Genomic DNA, 16056 nt, shown 5'->3' with positions numbered 1-16056 from the left:
GCCGGGTCTTTTGGCCCCGCCCGGCTCCACGCCGGCGGGTGGGCGGGGCCGGAGGGGGGTCTGACGTCATCGGGCGTCCGGCGGCGCGCGCGGACCGGGTTGCCTCAGGCGAGCGGGTGCGCGCGCACGCGCGCGGGGCAGCGCCTCAGACGGGCCTCGTCGGAGGAGGAGGAGGAGGAGGAAGAAGAGGAGCGGTCCCGGCTGAGGAGGTCGACCTCCGGACCCCTCCGCGCCTCATGGCGGCGACGCCGCCGCCCCGCACATCCGGGACCCTCCGGCGGACGCGGCTGTGGTGATTCGGCCGCCGCCGGCCCGCGGAGCCATGGCCAACCCCGCCGGAAGGAGGAACGGGCCCGTCAAGCTGCGCCTCACAGGTCAGGCCCGTCGTCAATCAATCAATCAATCGTATTTATTGAGCGCTTACTAGGTGCAGAGCACTGTACTGAGCGCTTGGGAAGTCCAAGTTGGCATCACATAGAGACAGTCCCTACCCAACAGTGGGCTCCCAGTCTAAAAGGGGGAGACAGAGAACAGAACCAAACATACCAACAAAATAAAATAAGTAGGATAGAAATGTACAAGCAAAATAAATAAATAGAGTAATAAATATGTACAACCATATATACATATATACAGGTGCTGTGGGGAAGGGGAGGAGGTAAGATGGGGGGGATGGAGAGGGGGACGAGGGGGAGAGGAAAGAAGGGGCTCAGTCTGGGAAGGCCTCCTGGAGGAGGTGAGCTCTCAGCAGGGCCTTGAAGGGAGGAAGAGAGCCAGCTTGGCGGATGGGCAGAGGGATTGGGGGCAGTCCAGGCCCGGGGGTCGATGGCGGGACAGGCGAGAATGAGGCCTAACGGTGAGGAGATTAGTGGCAGAGGAGTGGAGGGTGCCAACTGGGCTGGAGAAGGAGAGAAGGGAGGTGAGGGAGGAGGGGGCGAGGTGATGGATGGACAGCCTTGAAGCCCAGCGTGAGGAGTCGTCCCCAGATAATCACCACAACCCCGGTGGGATTTGTGCAGCGCCCAACTCCGTACTGACTGTAAGCCCACTGTTGGGTAGGGACCGTCTCTAGACGTCGCCAACTTGGACTTCCCAAGCGCTCAGTCCAGCGCTCCGCACACAGGAAGCGCTCAATAAATACCACTGATGATGATACTGGACGCGGAGGCCGCGGACCGAAAGCGACCCCCGTCCTACCTCCTTCCCTGTCTAACCATAATAATAGTGATAATGGTGGCGTTTGTTAAGCGCTTACTATGGGCAAAGCCCTGTTCTAAACGCTGGGAAGGTGACGAGGCGATCGGGTTGTCCCACGGGGGGCTCACAGTCTTCATCCCCATTTTACAGATGAGGTCACTGAGGACCAGAGAAGTGAAGCCCCATCCGCCAAGCTAGCTCTCTTCCTCCCTTCAAGGCCCTGCTGAGAGCTCACCTCCTCCAGGAGGCCTTCCCAGACTGAGCCCCTTCCTTCCTCTCCATCCCCCCCATCTTACCTCCTTCCCTTCCCCACAGCACCTGTATATATGTTTGTACATATTTATTACTCTATTTATTTTACTTGTACCTATCTATTCTATTTATTCTATTTTGTTAGTACGTTCGGTTTTGTTCTCCGTCTCCCCCTTTTAGACTGTGAGCCCACTGTTGGGTAGGGACTGTCTCTATATGTTGCCAGTTTGTACATATTTATTACTCTATTTATTTTACTTGTACCTATCTATTCTATTTATTTTATTTTGTTAGTACGTTCGGTTTTGTTCTCCGTCTCCCCCTTTTAGACTGTGAGCCCACTGTTGGGTAGGGACTGTCTCTATATGTTGCCAGTTTGTACATATTTATTACTCTATTTATTTTACTTGTACCTATCTATTCTATTTATTTTATTTTGTTAGTACGTTCGGTTTTGTTCTCTGTCTCCCCCTTTTAGACTGTGAGCCCACTGTTGGGTAGGGACTGTCTCTAGATGTTGCCAGTTTGTACATATTTATTACTCAATTTATTTATTTTACTTGTACGTATCTATTCTGTTTATTTTATTTTGTTAGTACGTTTGGTTTTGTTCTCCGTCTCCCCCTTTTAGACTGTGAGCCCACTGTTGGGTAGGGACTGTCTCTATATGTTGCCAGTTTGTACATAATTATTACTCAATTTATTTATTTTACTTGTACCTATCTATTCTATTTATTTTATTTTGTTAGTACGTTTGGTTTTGTTCTCCGTCTCCCCCTTTTAGACTGTGAGCCTACTGTTGGGTAGGGACTGTCTCTATGTGTTGCCAGTTTGTACATAATTATTGCTCAATTTATTTATTTTACTTGTACCTATCTATCCTATTTATTTTATTTTGTCAGTATGTTTGGTTTTGTTCTCTGTCTCCCCCTTTTAGACTGCGAGCCCGCTGTTGGGTAGGGACTGTCTCTAGATGTTGCCAATTTGTACTTCCCAAGCGCTTAGTACAGTGCTCTGCACATAGTAAGCACTCAATAAATACGATTGATGATGATGATGTATATATGTTTGTACGTATTTGTTACTCTATTTATTGTACTTGTACATATCTATTCTATTTATTTTATTTTGTAAGTACCTTTGGTTTTGTTCTCTGTCCCCCCCCCTTTTAGACTGTGAGCCCACTGTTGGGTAGGGACCGTCTCTATATGTTGCCAATTTGTACTTCCCAAGCGCTTAGTACAGTGCTCTGCACATAGTAAGCGCTCAATACATACAATCGATGATGATGATTATTACTCTATTTATTTATTTATTTTACTTGTACATATCTATTCTATTTATTTTGTTAGTATGTTTGGTTTTTTTTTCTCTGTCTCCCCCTTTTAGACTGTGAGCCCAGTGTTGGGTAGGGACTGTCTCTATATGTTGCCAATTTGTACTTCCCAAGCGCTTAGTACAGTGCTCTGCACATAGTAAGCGCTCAATAAATATGATTGATTGATTAAGCGCTTACTATGTGCAGAGCACTGTTCTAAGCGCTGGGGGTATCCCTGGTGGTATTTGTTCAGCGCCCAACTACGTACTGAGGAGCAGCGTGGCTCGGTGGAAAGAGCCCGGGCTTTGGAGTCAGCGGTCGTGGGTTCGAATCCCAACTCCCCCACATGTCTGCTGTGTGACCTTGGGCAAGTCACTTCGCTTCTCTGAGCCTCAGTTACCTCATCTGGAAAATGGGGGTTAAGACTGTGAGCCCCCCGTGGGACAACTTGATCACCCTGTAACCCCCCCCAGCGCTTAGAACAGTGCTCTGCACATAGTAAGTGCTTAACAAATGCCATTATTATGAAGCGGCGTGGCTCAGTGGAAAAAGCCTGGGCTTTGGAGTCAGAGGTCATGGGTTCAAATCCCGGCTCCACCACTTGTCAACTGTGTGACTTTGGGCAAGTCACTTCACTTCTCTGGGCTTCAGCTCCCTCATCTGTAAAATGGGGATGAAGACTGTGAGCCCCACGTGGGACAACCTGATTACCTTGTAAATTCCCCAGCGCTTAGAACAGTGCTCTGCACATAGTAAGCGCTTAATAAATGCCATTATTATTATTATTATTATTATTACTGACTGTGAGCCCACTGCTGGGTAGGGACTGTCTCTCTATGTTGCCATCTTGGACTTCCCAAGTGCTTAGTCCAGTGCTCTGCACACAGAAAGCGCTCAATAAATACGATTGATGATGATACTGAACCTGGAGGCCGCGGACCGAAAACGACCCCCGTCTTACCTCCTTCCCTTCCCCACAGCACCTCTATAACAATAGTAGTGATAATGATGACATTTGTTAAGCGCATACTATATGCAAAGCACTGTTCTAAGCGCTGGGGAGGTTACAAGGTGATCAGGTTGTCCCACGGGGGGCTCACAGTCTTCATCCTCATTTTACAGATGAGGTCACTGAGGCCCAGAGAAGTGAAGTGACTTGCCCCAAGTCATGCAGCTGGCAATTGGCGGAGTCGGGATTTGAACCCATGACCTCTGACTCCAAAGCCCAGGCTCTTTCCACTGAGCCACGCTGCTTTATTGCTCTATTTATTTTACTTGTACATATCTATTCTATTTACTTTATTTTGTTAGTATGTTAGGTTTTGTTCTCTGTCTCCCCCTTTTATTCATTGTCGTATTTATTGAGCGCTTACTGTGTGCAGAGCACTGGACTAAGCGCTTGGGAAGTGCTACCCAGTCTAGAGGGACTGTCTCTATGTGTTGCCGACTTGTACTTCCCAAGCGCCTAGTACAGTGCTCTGCACACGGTAAGCGCTCAATAAATACGATTGATTGATTGACCCTCCCGCCGCCTACTCAACGTTTCCCCGTCGAAGCCACCCTGCGGGCCCTTCCTCCGGGAGCGGAGAGGGGGACTGGGGAGCCTCGAATAATAATAATATATGTTATACATTGCATTATTATATAGAATAATACATCATTGTATATTATACATAACAAAATATATTATATTATTATATATTATCTGATAATATTCTATATCATTACACATAATAGGATGTCATTATATAGAAATTATTTTAAAATGTATAATATGTAATATAATACGATAATATTATATATGATATGGGATACATTATTATATATAAATGATTACATGTTATATATAATATTATAATATATTATATATTACACATAACAAAATATATTATATTATTACATATCATATATAATACACTATACTATCATATAATAATATATCATTACATATTAATATAACAAAATATGTCATATTATAATATATCATTATATAATATAGGACATATCACACAATAACACATAATTACATATAAATTATTGTATAATATGTAATATGATAATATTATATAATAATATGCATTATTATATATATAAATCATTGCATGTTATACATATTATGATATTATTATTCCTCCCCCTCCCCATCCCCCCACCTTACCTCCTTCCCCTCCCCACAGCACCTGTATATATGTATATATATATATTCATTCATTCAATCGTATTTATTGAGCGCTTACTGTGTGCAGAGCACTGGACTAAGCGCTTGGGAAGTCCAAGTTGGCAACATATAGAGACGGTCCCTACCCAATAGTAGGGACCCCCTCCTTCCTCTCCCCCTCTTCCCCCCCCCATGCTCCCCACCTTACCCCCTTCCCTTCCCCACAGCACCTGTATCAATCAATCAATCGTATTTATTGAGCACTTACTGTGTGCAGAGCACTGTACTAAGCGCTTGGGAAGTACAGGTTGGCAACATATAGAGACAGTCCCTACCCAATAGTGGGTTCACAGTCTAGAAGTTATATGTATATTTGTACATATTTATTGCTCTGTTTATTTTACTTGTATATATTTTATTTATTTTATTTGGCTAAGATGTTTTGTTCTCTGTCTCCCCCTTCTAGACTGTGAGCCCACTGTTGGGTAGGGACTGTCTGTATATGTTACCAACTTGGACTTCCCAAACGCTTAGTACAGTGCTCTGCACACAGTAAGCGCTCAATAAATACGATTGAATGAATGAACAGTGGGCTCACAGTCTAGAAGATTCAGAGTCTATGTATGTTTGTACATATTTATTACTGTTTTTCTGTACATAGTTATTCATTTTATTTTGTTAGTATGTTTTGTTCTCTGTCTTCCCCTTCTAGACTGTGAGCCCACTGTTGGGTAGGGACCGTCTCTATATGTTGCCAACTTGTACTTCCCAAGCGCTCAATAAATACGGTTGAATGAATGAATAATAATAATGCTGGCATTTGTTAGGCGCTTACTATGTGCGAGGCACTGTTCTAAGTGCTGAGGGGGCGGGGGGAATACAATGTGATCAAGAGGTGTGGCTCAGTGGAAAAGAGCCCGGGCTTTGGAGTCAGAGGTCGTGGGTTCAAATCCCGACTCCGCCACTTGTCAGCTGGGTGACTTTGGGGAAGTCACTTCACTTCTCTGGGCCTCAGTGACCTCATCTGTAAAATGGCGATGAAGACTGTGAGCCCCCCGTGGGACAACCTGATCCCCTTGTAACCTCCCCAGCGCTTAGAACAGTGCTTTGCACATAGTAGGCGCTTAATAAATGCTATCATTATTATTATTGTCAAGTTGTCCCACATGAGGCTTACAGTCTTCAACCCCATTTTTACAGATGAGGGAACTGAGGCTCAGAGAAGTTAAGTGACTCGCCCAAGGTCACAGAGCAGACATTCATTCATTCATTCAGTCGTATTTATTGAGCGCTTACTGTGTGCAGAGCACTGTACTAAGCGCCTGTGAAGTCCAAGTTGGCAACATCTAGAGACGGTCCCTACCCAACAGCGGGCTCACAGTCTAGAAGGGGGAGACAGACAACAAAACATATTAACAAAATTAAATAAATAGTAGAATTCATTCAGTCGTATTTATTGAGCGCTAACTGTGTGCAGAGCACTGTACTAAGCGCTTAAATAAATATGTGCAATAATATGTAAATAAATATGTACAAGTTAAATAAGTCGAGTAAGAAATATGTACAAACATATATACGTACAGGTGCTGTGGGGAGGTGAAGGAGGTAAGGCGGGGGGGATGGGGAGGGGTGGCGGAGCCGGGATTCGAACCCATGACCTCTGACTCCAGAGCCCGGGCTCTTTCCACTGAGCCACGCTGCTTCCCAATCCCTTTCCTTTTCCAAGTCAAAAGCCTGCCCAACTCAGAGGCCCTTTAGACCGCGGAGAGCCTTTCCCTGGCTAATCAATCAATCATATTTATTTAGCGCTTACTGTGTGCAGAGCACTGGACTAAGCGCTTGGGAAGTACAAGTTGGCAACATACAGAGTCAGTCCCTACCCAACAGTGGGCTCACAGTCTAAAAGGGGGAAACGGAGAACAAAACCAAACATACTAACAAAATAAAATAAATAGAATAGCCTATGAGCCTATGGTTGGGTAGGGACTGTCTCTAGCTGTTGCCCATTTGGACTTCCCAAGCGGTTAGCACAGTGTTCAGCACACAGTCAGCGCTCAATAAATACGATGGAGTGAATGAGAGCCGATCCCCCAACCGTGCTGGGCTTACACTTGGAGGCCCCTCCGCACCTTTTCTCAACTCTTGCTGCGGCAGGGATGATTAAATCGGATTGTTTACTGGGAGCAATAAACACTCTTTAAAAACGGAGAGCTGTGCGTGTTTCCTCTAGTTCTTTAAGCGTGTTTATTCTAGACCCGCAATTCATTCATTCGATCGTATTTATTGAGCACTCTGTGCGTGCAAAGCACTGGACTAAGCGCTTGGGAAGTTCAAATCGAGCACGTAGATGGTCCCCACCCAACAACCGGCTCACAGTCTAGAAGGGGGAGATAGAAAACAAAACAGTAGACAGGTGTCAATACCATCAGAATAAATAGAGTTATAGCTGTATACGTATCATTAATAAAATAAATACAGTAAATATGTACAAATAAAATAGAGTAATATGTACAAATATAGGCAAGTGCTGTGGGGAGGGGAAGGGGGTAGGGCAGAGGGAGGAGGAGAGGAAAAAGGGGGGTGCTCAGTCTGGGAAGGCCTCCCGGTTGCAGTTGGAAGCAGTCCTCCTTCAAACGCTTGCTTAGTCCAGTGCTCTGCACACAGTAAGCGCTCCAGAAATGCGATTGAATGAATGAATGTCCTCTGTGAATTGAAAATGTTGGCTAGAGGAGGTGGACGGGGGTGGGTGGGGGTTGAAGAGTCAGTGTAAACTGGACACCGGACACTGTTAGTGGATTGCTTTTCCGGTGTATTTGCATGTTCCAAACACTCAGACTCAGTGTACGCTCTGTTTTTTTGGTCGAGTTGATTGTAAGTCAGCTTCCTCAATGACATTTTTGGCAGGTAGTATAAATAGTTCCTTGTTGGAAGGAGAACATGAATCCCATTTCCATAACCCTTACCCCCCTCCGTAATTTTTTTTTTTTTACTCCCCACCCTCTTAAAGACTGTGTAACTCCAAGTTCTTAACAGAAGAGAACGATTTTTTGATGGGCTGATTTGCCTTCTGAAAAGATGAAGAGCATAGTTGCCAAATGAGGGCACTTTTAAAAAGGGTTTCACAACCGTGATTTCGGCAGCATTAAAACATAATATTGCATACAGAATTTGTGTAGCAATGCTTAAAGTCATTACAGGGTACGGGGAACTTTACTGAGCATTGCTAACCATTGAATTTTTGAATGAATGGCTCTTCTGGAAAAATACGAGCAGACTGTAATTCCATCATTTTCATTAAAAGCATATTCAAAGTGTACCTTAGAGAACACAGCACTAAATGATCAAAACTTGAACTCTTTCAGGAGCGTAGAGAGAAAGGTGGTTCTCCTTGCAGGATTTTTTTCAATAAGAATAAACGATAATTAAATTTGCTTACACTAGGCCTGGAGACTTATGTGGACTAATTTTGCAATTGAGCTCTTGTCACCATCATAGTTAATGTGTTACATTTCTAAGATAGAAGCTCAAATGAATTTAGTTGGATCAGTGTGGGGAAACACTTTATTCTCGAGATCTTGCTCCCTTTGCTCTTGCTCTTTATTTCTTCGATAGTTTTACTTTTTCTAGAAAGGGAATCAGCAACACACTGTTGGTTTTTTTGGGAAAATGGAATTCTCACTTAGGATGTTTTTCAATCTGACTTTCTGTAGTTTTCCCCTTAGCTTTGCAGGCACGAGCCTGAACAGGAATCCTCAACGTTCATTTGTTCCTACTGTTTATTTCTCATCTGGAGTCATAATTCTGGATCTAAAATGACATAATGTAAAATGGAGGATTTTTATTGCAGATGAGGAATAAACGAACAGTAATGAACCTGTCTTTGAGACATTTTGGTGTAGGGAAAATGAAGGACGAGATCCTAAGTCAACTTCTGCAGATAAAATGAGGTCCAGGGTTTTCCTGGCTACAAGTAGGTATTTATAGCTATGCCTATATATCTGTATGTCCCAGTCTATGATTGTGAGCTGCTTTGGCCAAAAATGTACTAGGTACAATAAAATAATCTATTCTTTATGTCATTTGTTTAGGAGGAAAGATTACTCTTCAGAAAAGTTCTGCACACAGTATTGAATATTATTAGCTGAATTGATATGTGTGCAGATTATTCTTGGGGAAATCTCAAGAATCTTTCATGACTTTTAGTCTCTTTTTCTTCTAATTGGGGGAAAAAAGGCTTTGGGGAATTTTGATTTTGGGAATTAAGCTTCTATTCCAAAAAGCTTTTCTTTTGAAGTTTGACAATCTTGAAAACTTCATTTTCTTTGGTTTAATGAAGATAGCAGCCTCCTGTTTTTTACTTTTGTTTTTTAAACTCAAGTTTTAATAGGATATCCTTTAAAAATAGTATGCACTATCTTTTTCTCATTCAACTGTAAACTAAATGGTATAGATTTTCAGAACTGGATTCAATTAGCAGTTCTCCAGGACGTAAACTTTAAAGAGTTAGATGGAAAACATTGTTTTGACTGACTGGATAAGTGACAGGGCAGTGTTTGATGTGAGTCCAGGAATTGGGTTGGAGCTAATGCCCAACTTCTCCGTCCATCTTGAGAAGCCAAATAAAATATTTAACCTAGGCCTCATTTTGCAGAAAAGGTTGATTCTTTGTTAAGACCTTAAAGTTCTGAGAAATGTTTGGCATACCTTTACACTAAGTGTTTAACAGATTATTTAGATCTGGGTTTTATAAAAAGGGAAAAACCACTGTGGAAATATGCTTTTTTAGTAAGCTTTCATTGGGTTTGCAGTCCACCCTGGCCATTAAAATCTAAAGACTATTGTTCTTTGCTTTATTTGAGCTTGCTTTAAGTCATTAGTTAATAATCCATCTCAATATTAAGAATTTATAGAACACCTTTGATTTCCAAAGCACTAATAAACTATCTGATTAGGGAATGGTCTTCTGACACCATGCGACTTGAGTAGAACAGGGTGTGATATTGGAGACTTACTCATACGCCCGCCCGCAGCGCAGTGTCAGTCAAGGTGCGCATGCCACAACACAAGATTTCATTCTAGAGGAATTCTTTGTTTACCAGACAGCTGTCTATCAGCTCAGGATATATAGTACATTTCAGGAAGTCCTCGGGTTTCCAACACAATTGGTTCCTGAAAACTGTGCCTTAGGTCTAAATATAATTCGGAACCAGTTTTCCTTTAAGAATGAGTGGTTTGGTTCTTCAGTCAAGGTTGGATACACCATTATAACAAAAATAACCCAAAACTGTGCTCTCAAACACAACTTGTAGGTGAGGAAATCTAGTGTCATACATGCATTTATAGGGAGTCAGTGAGTTCCACCATAGGGAAGCCAACTTTTACGGGAAGTAAAATGGACTAGTCCACCCTTCCTGGTTTTTCTGCCTGATGTTCAGAAAGCCTTGCTTCCCTCGCCTTCTGGAGTCTTCAGCTCCACTTCCCTTACCGTCTTTCTTTCTTGCCCCCGCCCCCCCCAAAACTCCCCTCTCCCTACCCTCCTTCTTGGCTTTTAAAATTGTTCCCTCATTTCCCTGTAGCTCTTGAGCATACCCCCCCAACCCCTGCCACTGGCTGTACCCCAGGGGGCTGCTGTTCTCAAGTTGAAACAGGATATACATTTAGAAATGTGTCATTCATCTTAACTTGAAACGTCATGAGTCGAGAACTTCCTCAATACTTTTTAATAAATACTATGTGGTCTCCGGGGTTCATAACAAACAGGTTTTTAGGTGTCAGTTTTAGAACCATTCTTTATCATTATTATTATTGTGGAATCTATTAAGCTCTTACCCTGGGCTAGTTCCTAGGGTACAAGATAATCAGATGACACAGTCCTTATCCTACAAAGAGTTTATCATTTTGATAAGCTGCCTAGCAGTAGTTGATTAAGAGAACATCACTTAATAGGGTCAGCATTCGGAACTTCGGTTTTTAGGGATCTGTGAAGTAAAAAAACCTTAAATTTTGGTTCTTTAGCAACGTATGTAGCTCCATGTAACACGTTTTAATTCATTTTATCTCAAAACAGTTGCAGATCAGATTAAAGTTGTCAATGCCAATACATAACTTATAGAGTACCTTTAAATGAAAATAGAATTATACATGGAATAATAGTTTAAAATCCCTCAGAGCTTCCAATAAAAGTTTTAGAAGAGGAGGAAGTAGTCATTCCGTTGAGTAATTTGTTTCTAAAATTTAAAAATTACAGAGCCTTTTTAACTTGTAAAAAGAATCTTAAAAATGAAAACTTTTCAAGACAAAGGATACAGTGATTGTAGGTAATGAAGTTGGTCTCCGCGTTTTTTGTTTCTTCCCTTTTAGATGTGAAACACTGAGAAACTCCTTTAAAATAATACTGTGATTGTGTAGTGTTTCAGTTGCATTTCGTCTTAAAACCAGGGTTGTATTGATGACTTTTTGATGGATTGGGATTAATGGGGCAGTTTGCTGATTGGCAGGGAAGGTTATGTGAGCAGAGGGGCTGTGCATGAAATGTACTAATTAAAACCATGGTATTATAAAGTTTTTACTGTGTGCCAAGCACTGTACCAAGTCCTAGGGTAGGTATGATGTAAGCAGATAGATCATAGTCATTGTGTGGGGCTCATTGTGTAAGGGATCTATTGCCTTTTAATGCTGTCTATTATAAAAATTGAAAAATTTGGCAACTTTTTTCATATTTCAGTTTTGGGAAGGCTGAAGATAGATTTAAAAAAGTACTTTTTGGGTAAATTATGCTATTGAATGGAAGTCTGAAAACTAATAAATCAAATGGTCATGTTCACCAATTGCATACATTTAAATAGAATATTTGCCTCTTCATGGAAGATAAAGTATTGCTAAATGAAAATCTCAGAGCACGAGTAATTTTAATGATGAAAATCAGTTTTGAAACTAGTACTGTAAAAGCAATGTCCCACAAATTTAGAGGAAGTTGAAGGACAGAGTCAGTTGGCGAGTAGGCTGTTTAATGGAGTACTAATACTCCTGGCCTGAGTTCAGATGTGGAATTGGTTGCAAGTCAAGTGAATCTCAGCCGAGCGTAGTCTCTTGTGGAAATGTGCCCAACTGTGGTGTGGGGGCTAGTGTCTAAATTACAAAGTGTTTTATGTGTCTGGAATATGAAGGTGATCTTTTGGGTCAGTTGATTCTGAAAGTGAGTAATCAGTTTACCAATAGGTAGAGGAAAAATAATTTGTTTCTCACGGAGCAGATACGATCTCATTGCTGTTGGGCTGTGTTCTTTATCGATTCTAGCAAATGTTAACTTTTGTAAATCAAAGACTTGGGCAGTTTTCCACTTTTCAAGGTGGTTAATAGATGGTCATAATCTTTCTCTCCTTGTCTACTTCAGTTTTTCCTCCCCTTTTTTTACCCATTCTTGCCCAAGGACTCAAAGAGAACCTGAGGAGGAGAGTGGGCAGAGACAGAATCATTCATTTATTCATTGTCAGTCATATTTATTAAGTGCTTACTGTGTGCAAAGCACTGTACTAAGCGCTTGGGAAAGTACAACACAACAGTAAACGGTGACATGTCCTTCCCACAACGAGCTCACTGTATCAAAGGGGGAAAACAGTCAGAATCCCCACCATTTTTAACTGGGTTATTGTTCCTCTTTGGGTTTGAAGGCTGGGGAGGGCTAAAAGGATCCATAAGGAGCTGAGAAGGAGTGTTAGTGGAAAATAGAGGCCGGTGGCCTAATATACTGGGGACAAGTTGTGCTTCTCTCTGGGGCCTCAATGCCATCTAGGCCTTAAGACCTTCTCCAACCCTCTACGATTTCCACATTTTCTTCTTTGAAATTCTTGGCTGAGGGCATTTTTTGAGTGCCCAAATGGTGAACTTGTGTTCACTCAGGTGAGGCAGGCAACCTGGAATAGAATGCTGTTGTACTTTTGCAGAAGGTTTACCTGCTAGAAGATGTTAAAGTTTCCCATAGCCTTACCTTGTGTAGCTGATACTTGCTTTGAAACGTTAGTGGATCTGCTGTTGAAGATTAGTGTCTGGACTCCGGGAGCGATTATTGCTTGCATTGACAGGTTTCCTGCTGTTTCCCTATTCCTTCAACAGTGAAGAACAATTAATGTTCTGCCTGGAAAGACTGCCAGCTGAAACTCTACTTAGAGTGAGTAGCCAGATAGCCTAAACAGGTAGACAGTAGGTTTAATTGTTGAATGCATTGAACAGCTTTAATTTCATATTCTGATTGCCCCTAAAGTGTGGAAAAACCCTTTATTAAATAGCACAAAGAGGTTTCTGTATATGAATATGCTGTGTGCATGTGTGGTGTTGATTCAGTTTCTGTGAGGCTTGTGAAGCTAACCCTGCTGGGATACAGGGAGATTAGACTTTGCTATAAATGGCCTATGAGATGCATTTTAACTGAGTGCATTTTATCCAGTGTATATACTGTGAGGGGAGAGGTTTTTGTATCACGGATCTAAGATGCTTGACGTAATTATTCTACTACTAATCAAAATACACAGTGATGTTCAGATGGAAGTTGGAGTCAATGAGGAACTGCATTACTGCATCTGATTTTCCAAAAATGTTAAGTGTTTGTCTCAAAGTACCTTAGTATTCTTCAGTAACACTAGCAAACATAGTTAAAGTAGTATTACTCAACTGTAGATTTTTAAAATGTATGCAGCTTTGATATTTCATTTTTGTGAATATACATTAACACCTTTTCTTCATCTTTTAATAGAAGAGTTCCTTAGAAAACTTCTATGCTGAACTTCTCTCATAATTTGCAGATGACATGAAAACAAAATAATATGCTTTAATGCAGGGTTGCAGCCCAGAAGGTACCTGTTTGCCTGTGGTGACTACTTCTAGGGGGTAGGTGCCTTCTCTCTTTTCCTCCCTACCTCCATGGCCATATCTCAAGACACTCTGTCTTAGTTCACTGGTCAGATAAAGCTACCTCTCCTCAGACACTTTCTGCCTCTTTCCTTTTCTCTCTTGGGTGTGGCTGTGTATTCTGTTTTTGTCTCATCTGCTTGTTGTCCATCTCTCAGTACCTCTTTGCCTCCTGCTGCTGTGCTTCAGTACCTTTATCGGCAAAATGGGGATTCAATTCCTGTTTTCCCTTCTACGTAGCTTGTGAGCTGCTGGTGGGACCTAATTATCTTGTATTCACCCCAGCACTTAGCACAGTGCTTGACACATAGTAGACATTTAATAAATACCACAATCATTAATTATTATGCTTATGACATTCTAAGGAGTTGAGCCAGAGTGTCGTTCTTGGATGCCTCTCCCCGCATCCTTCAGTGATTGCCAATCTTGACAATTACCTGTTATTCCTCACCAACCACCAAAGCTCTCAGTAGGTTATATGGAAGTATCTGGTTTGGGGCTTTTGTGGACTTTATAGTTGGGGGCGGGGGTGTGGTGGGGGTGGTGGTGTGTGTGTGTGTGTGTGTGTTTGTTTAAAGTTCAACTCTTTCATACTATTTTAAAGAGAGGGCAGTTAATGCTCTTCCTTCTTTATTCCTACTGTAGCCACATAATATATTTTGTTCTGGGTGAACCTTTCGTGAATATAACTACATTGGAATCCTATTTTTAAGGCAGCTCTCTTTATTATAGGTTCCAGTGTAAGGTTGGTCCCTTTGAGCATCCCTGCCCTATTATGTGGGATGGGTCTTAATAGAGGACATTGTCGTTCTAGGAGTGTGGTGGATGTGAAGAGGAAAATACTCTCAACTGGTAGTAATATTTGTGCAGCCCCTAGGTGCAACACACCTGTACTGATTGTTTTGTAAAAAGCACAGAAATGACACTTTCCCTATCCACAAGTAATAAGAATAGAGTTACATGCCCAGTTGACTAAACATATATAAAAGTGTTAAGAATTGGTAGAAGTACAAAAGAGCTAGAAATGATGGATTTATATATGATAGTCATATTAGAATAAAGCCAGAGAGGTTCAGCTTTTCCTTAATCCTTGTAGTTCTGGCAGGTGCAGTTCAATGGCAGCACCATGTTTAAGTTGAGCAAATGTTCTGATATTGGTGGGATTGTCCTGTACTTCAATTATTTGTTCCACCGTCCTGTATGTCCCTTTTAGTGACTCACACCTCTGACCACTTTTGTAACTGTTGTGTAGTCTCCTTCAGTATCTGATATTTTTGTTTCTTTTCTCTTTCTCCTCCTTCTGCCACTTTTTTCCCTAAAAAAAAAAAAAAAGCCTTGCCCCTAGGCCTAAACCCTAGCCTGGAGTGGCAGGCAGTTCAGCTCATGAAGTGTGTGATTTCCCAGGCTAAGGTAGTCAACACAGACATCTGCTTGTGCAGTCCATACCTTGGGAGATAAAAAGGAGAGGAAGTCTTAAGGTTGACCTGAAAAAGGGAAATCCTCTCCTACTGGAAGGCCCACCTCCTGGCTTTGAGCAGGAGAATATTTGGTCATTAACCATATTGCTATTTCTGGCTCTGTTTTGAGCTCAGGAAATATGCTTTCTGGAACTTTTCTTTCCCCTCCTGGTATGGGAGGGAAGGAAAAGGGAGAGGCACATGGCTAATTGGTAGGAAGTCAGGATTGGTTAAAAAAAATAATTCTATCATTTTTTTTATTGGGGTTTCTTCTTTGAAACATTTTGAGGACTGGTAGTAATTATAATTACCCTTATTTTAAAGAAATAAGTCTTAGAAATTAGAATAAGTTCCAAATCATGAAAGTTTTAAATCATGAAGTTCCTTGCTCAAGTTGTGAAAACTTTGACTTCTAGTTTCAGAAAAATGAGACTTAACTTTTGGCACTGATCCATTCTCAGTTTCCCTCTCAGTAGAGCTTCTGGCTGCAGCTTCAATGTTCTAGTCCACATCCTAGGAATATGTGGAGGGTGCATCGACAGAGCTGTTTTGCAGGAGCCTTCAGTCAAGGGTGTGTGAGGGATGTTTAAAGAGTGGAAATTCCTCCCCTGGTGTTGTGCAGGGATGGAATTTTCAGGAGACCTGCCCTTTCTGCTCCCACTCTGAACTTTCCGGTGCACTCACTGTAGTGCTGGGTCCAACTCCCTTGCCCTCTTCTCTTCCCCTTGGCTTCAGGCAGTGTCAGCTAGGGCGTTGGGACCTGGTGCTGT

General features: G+C 42.1%; 1 protein-coding gene across 1 annotated transcript in view; it reads left to right on the top strand.

Moving 5' to 3' along the window:
• The first annotated feature begins 166 nt into the window (after positions 1-166).
• The window catches only part of SMURF2 (SMAD specific E3 ubiquitin protein ligase 2), a 69755-nt gene continuing 53865 nt past the window's right edge, over positions 167-16056 (top strand). Inside the window, exon 1 of the mRNA XM_038757080.1 lies at positions 167-374. Within this exon, the coding sequence (XP_038613008.1) occupies positions 323-374 (52 nt within the window). The 5' untranslated portion in view covers positions 167-322. The remainder of the gene's footprint in view (positions 375-16056) is intronic.

This window comes from Tachyglossus aculeatus, chromosome 15 (assembly GCF_015852505.1).
Source record: "Tachyglossus aculeatus isolate mTacAcu1 chromosome 15, mTacAcu1.pri, whole genome shotgun sequence".
In the NCBI taxonomy this organism is placed as follows: Eukaryota; Metazoa; Chordata; class Mammalia; order Monotremata; family Tachyglossidae; genus Tachyglossus; species Tachyglossus aculeatus.
Note: the sequence above shows the minus strand (reverse complement) of the source record. Positions and strands in the feature narration are given on the sequence as shown.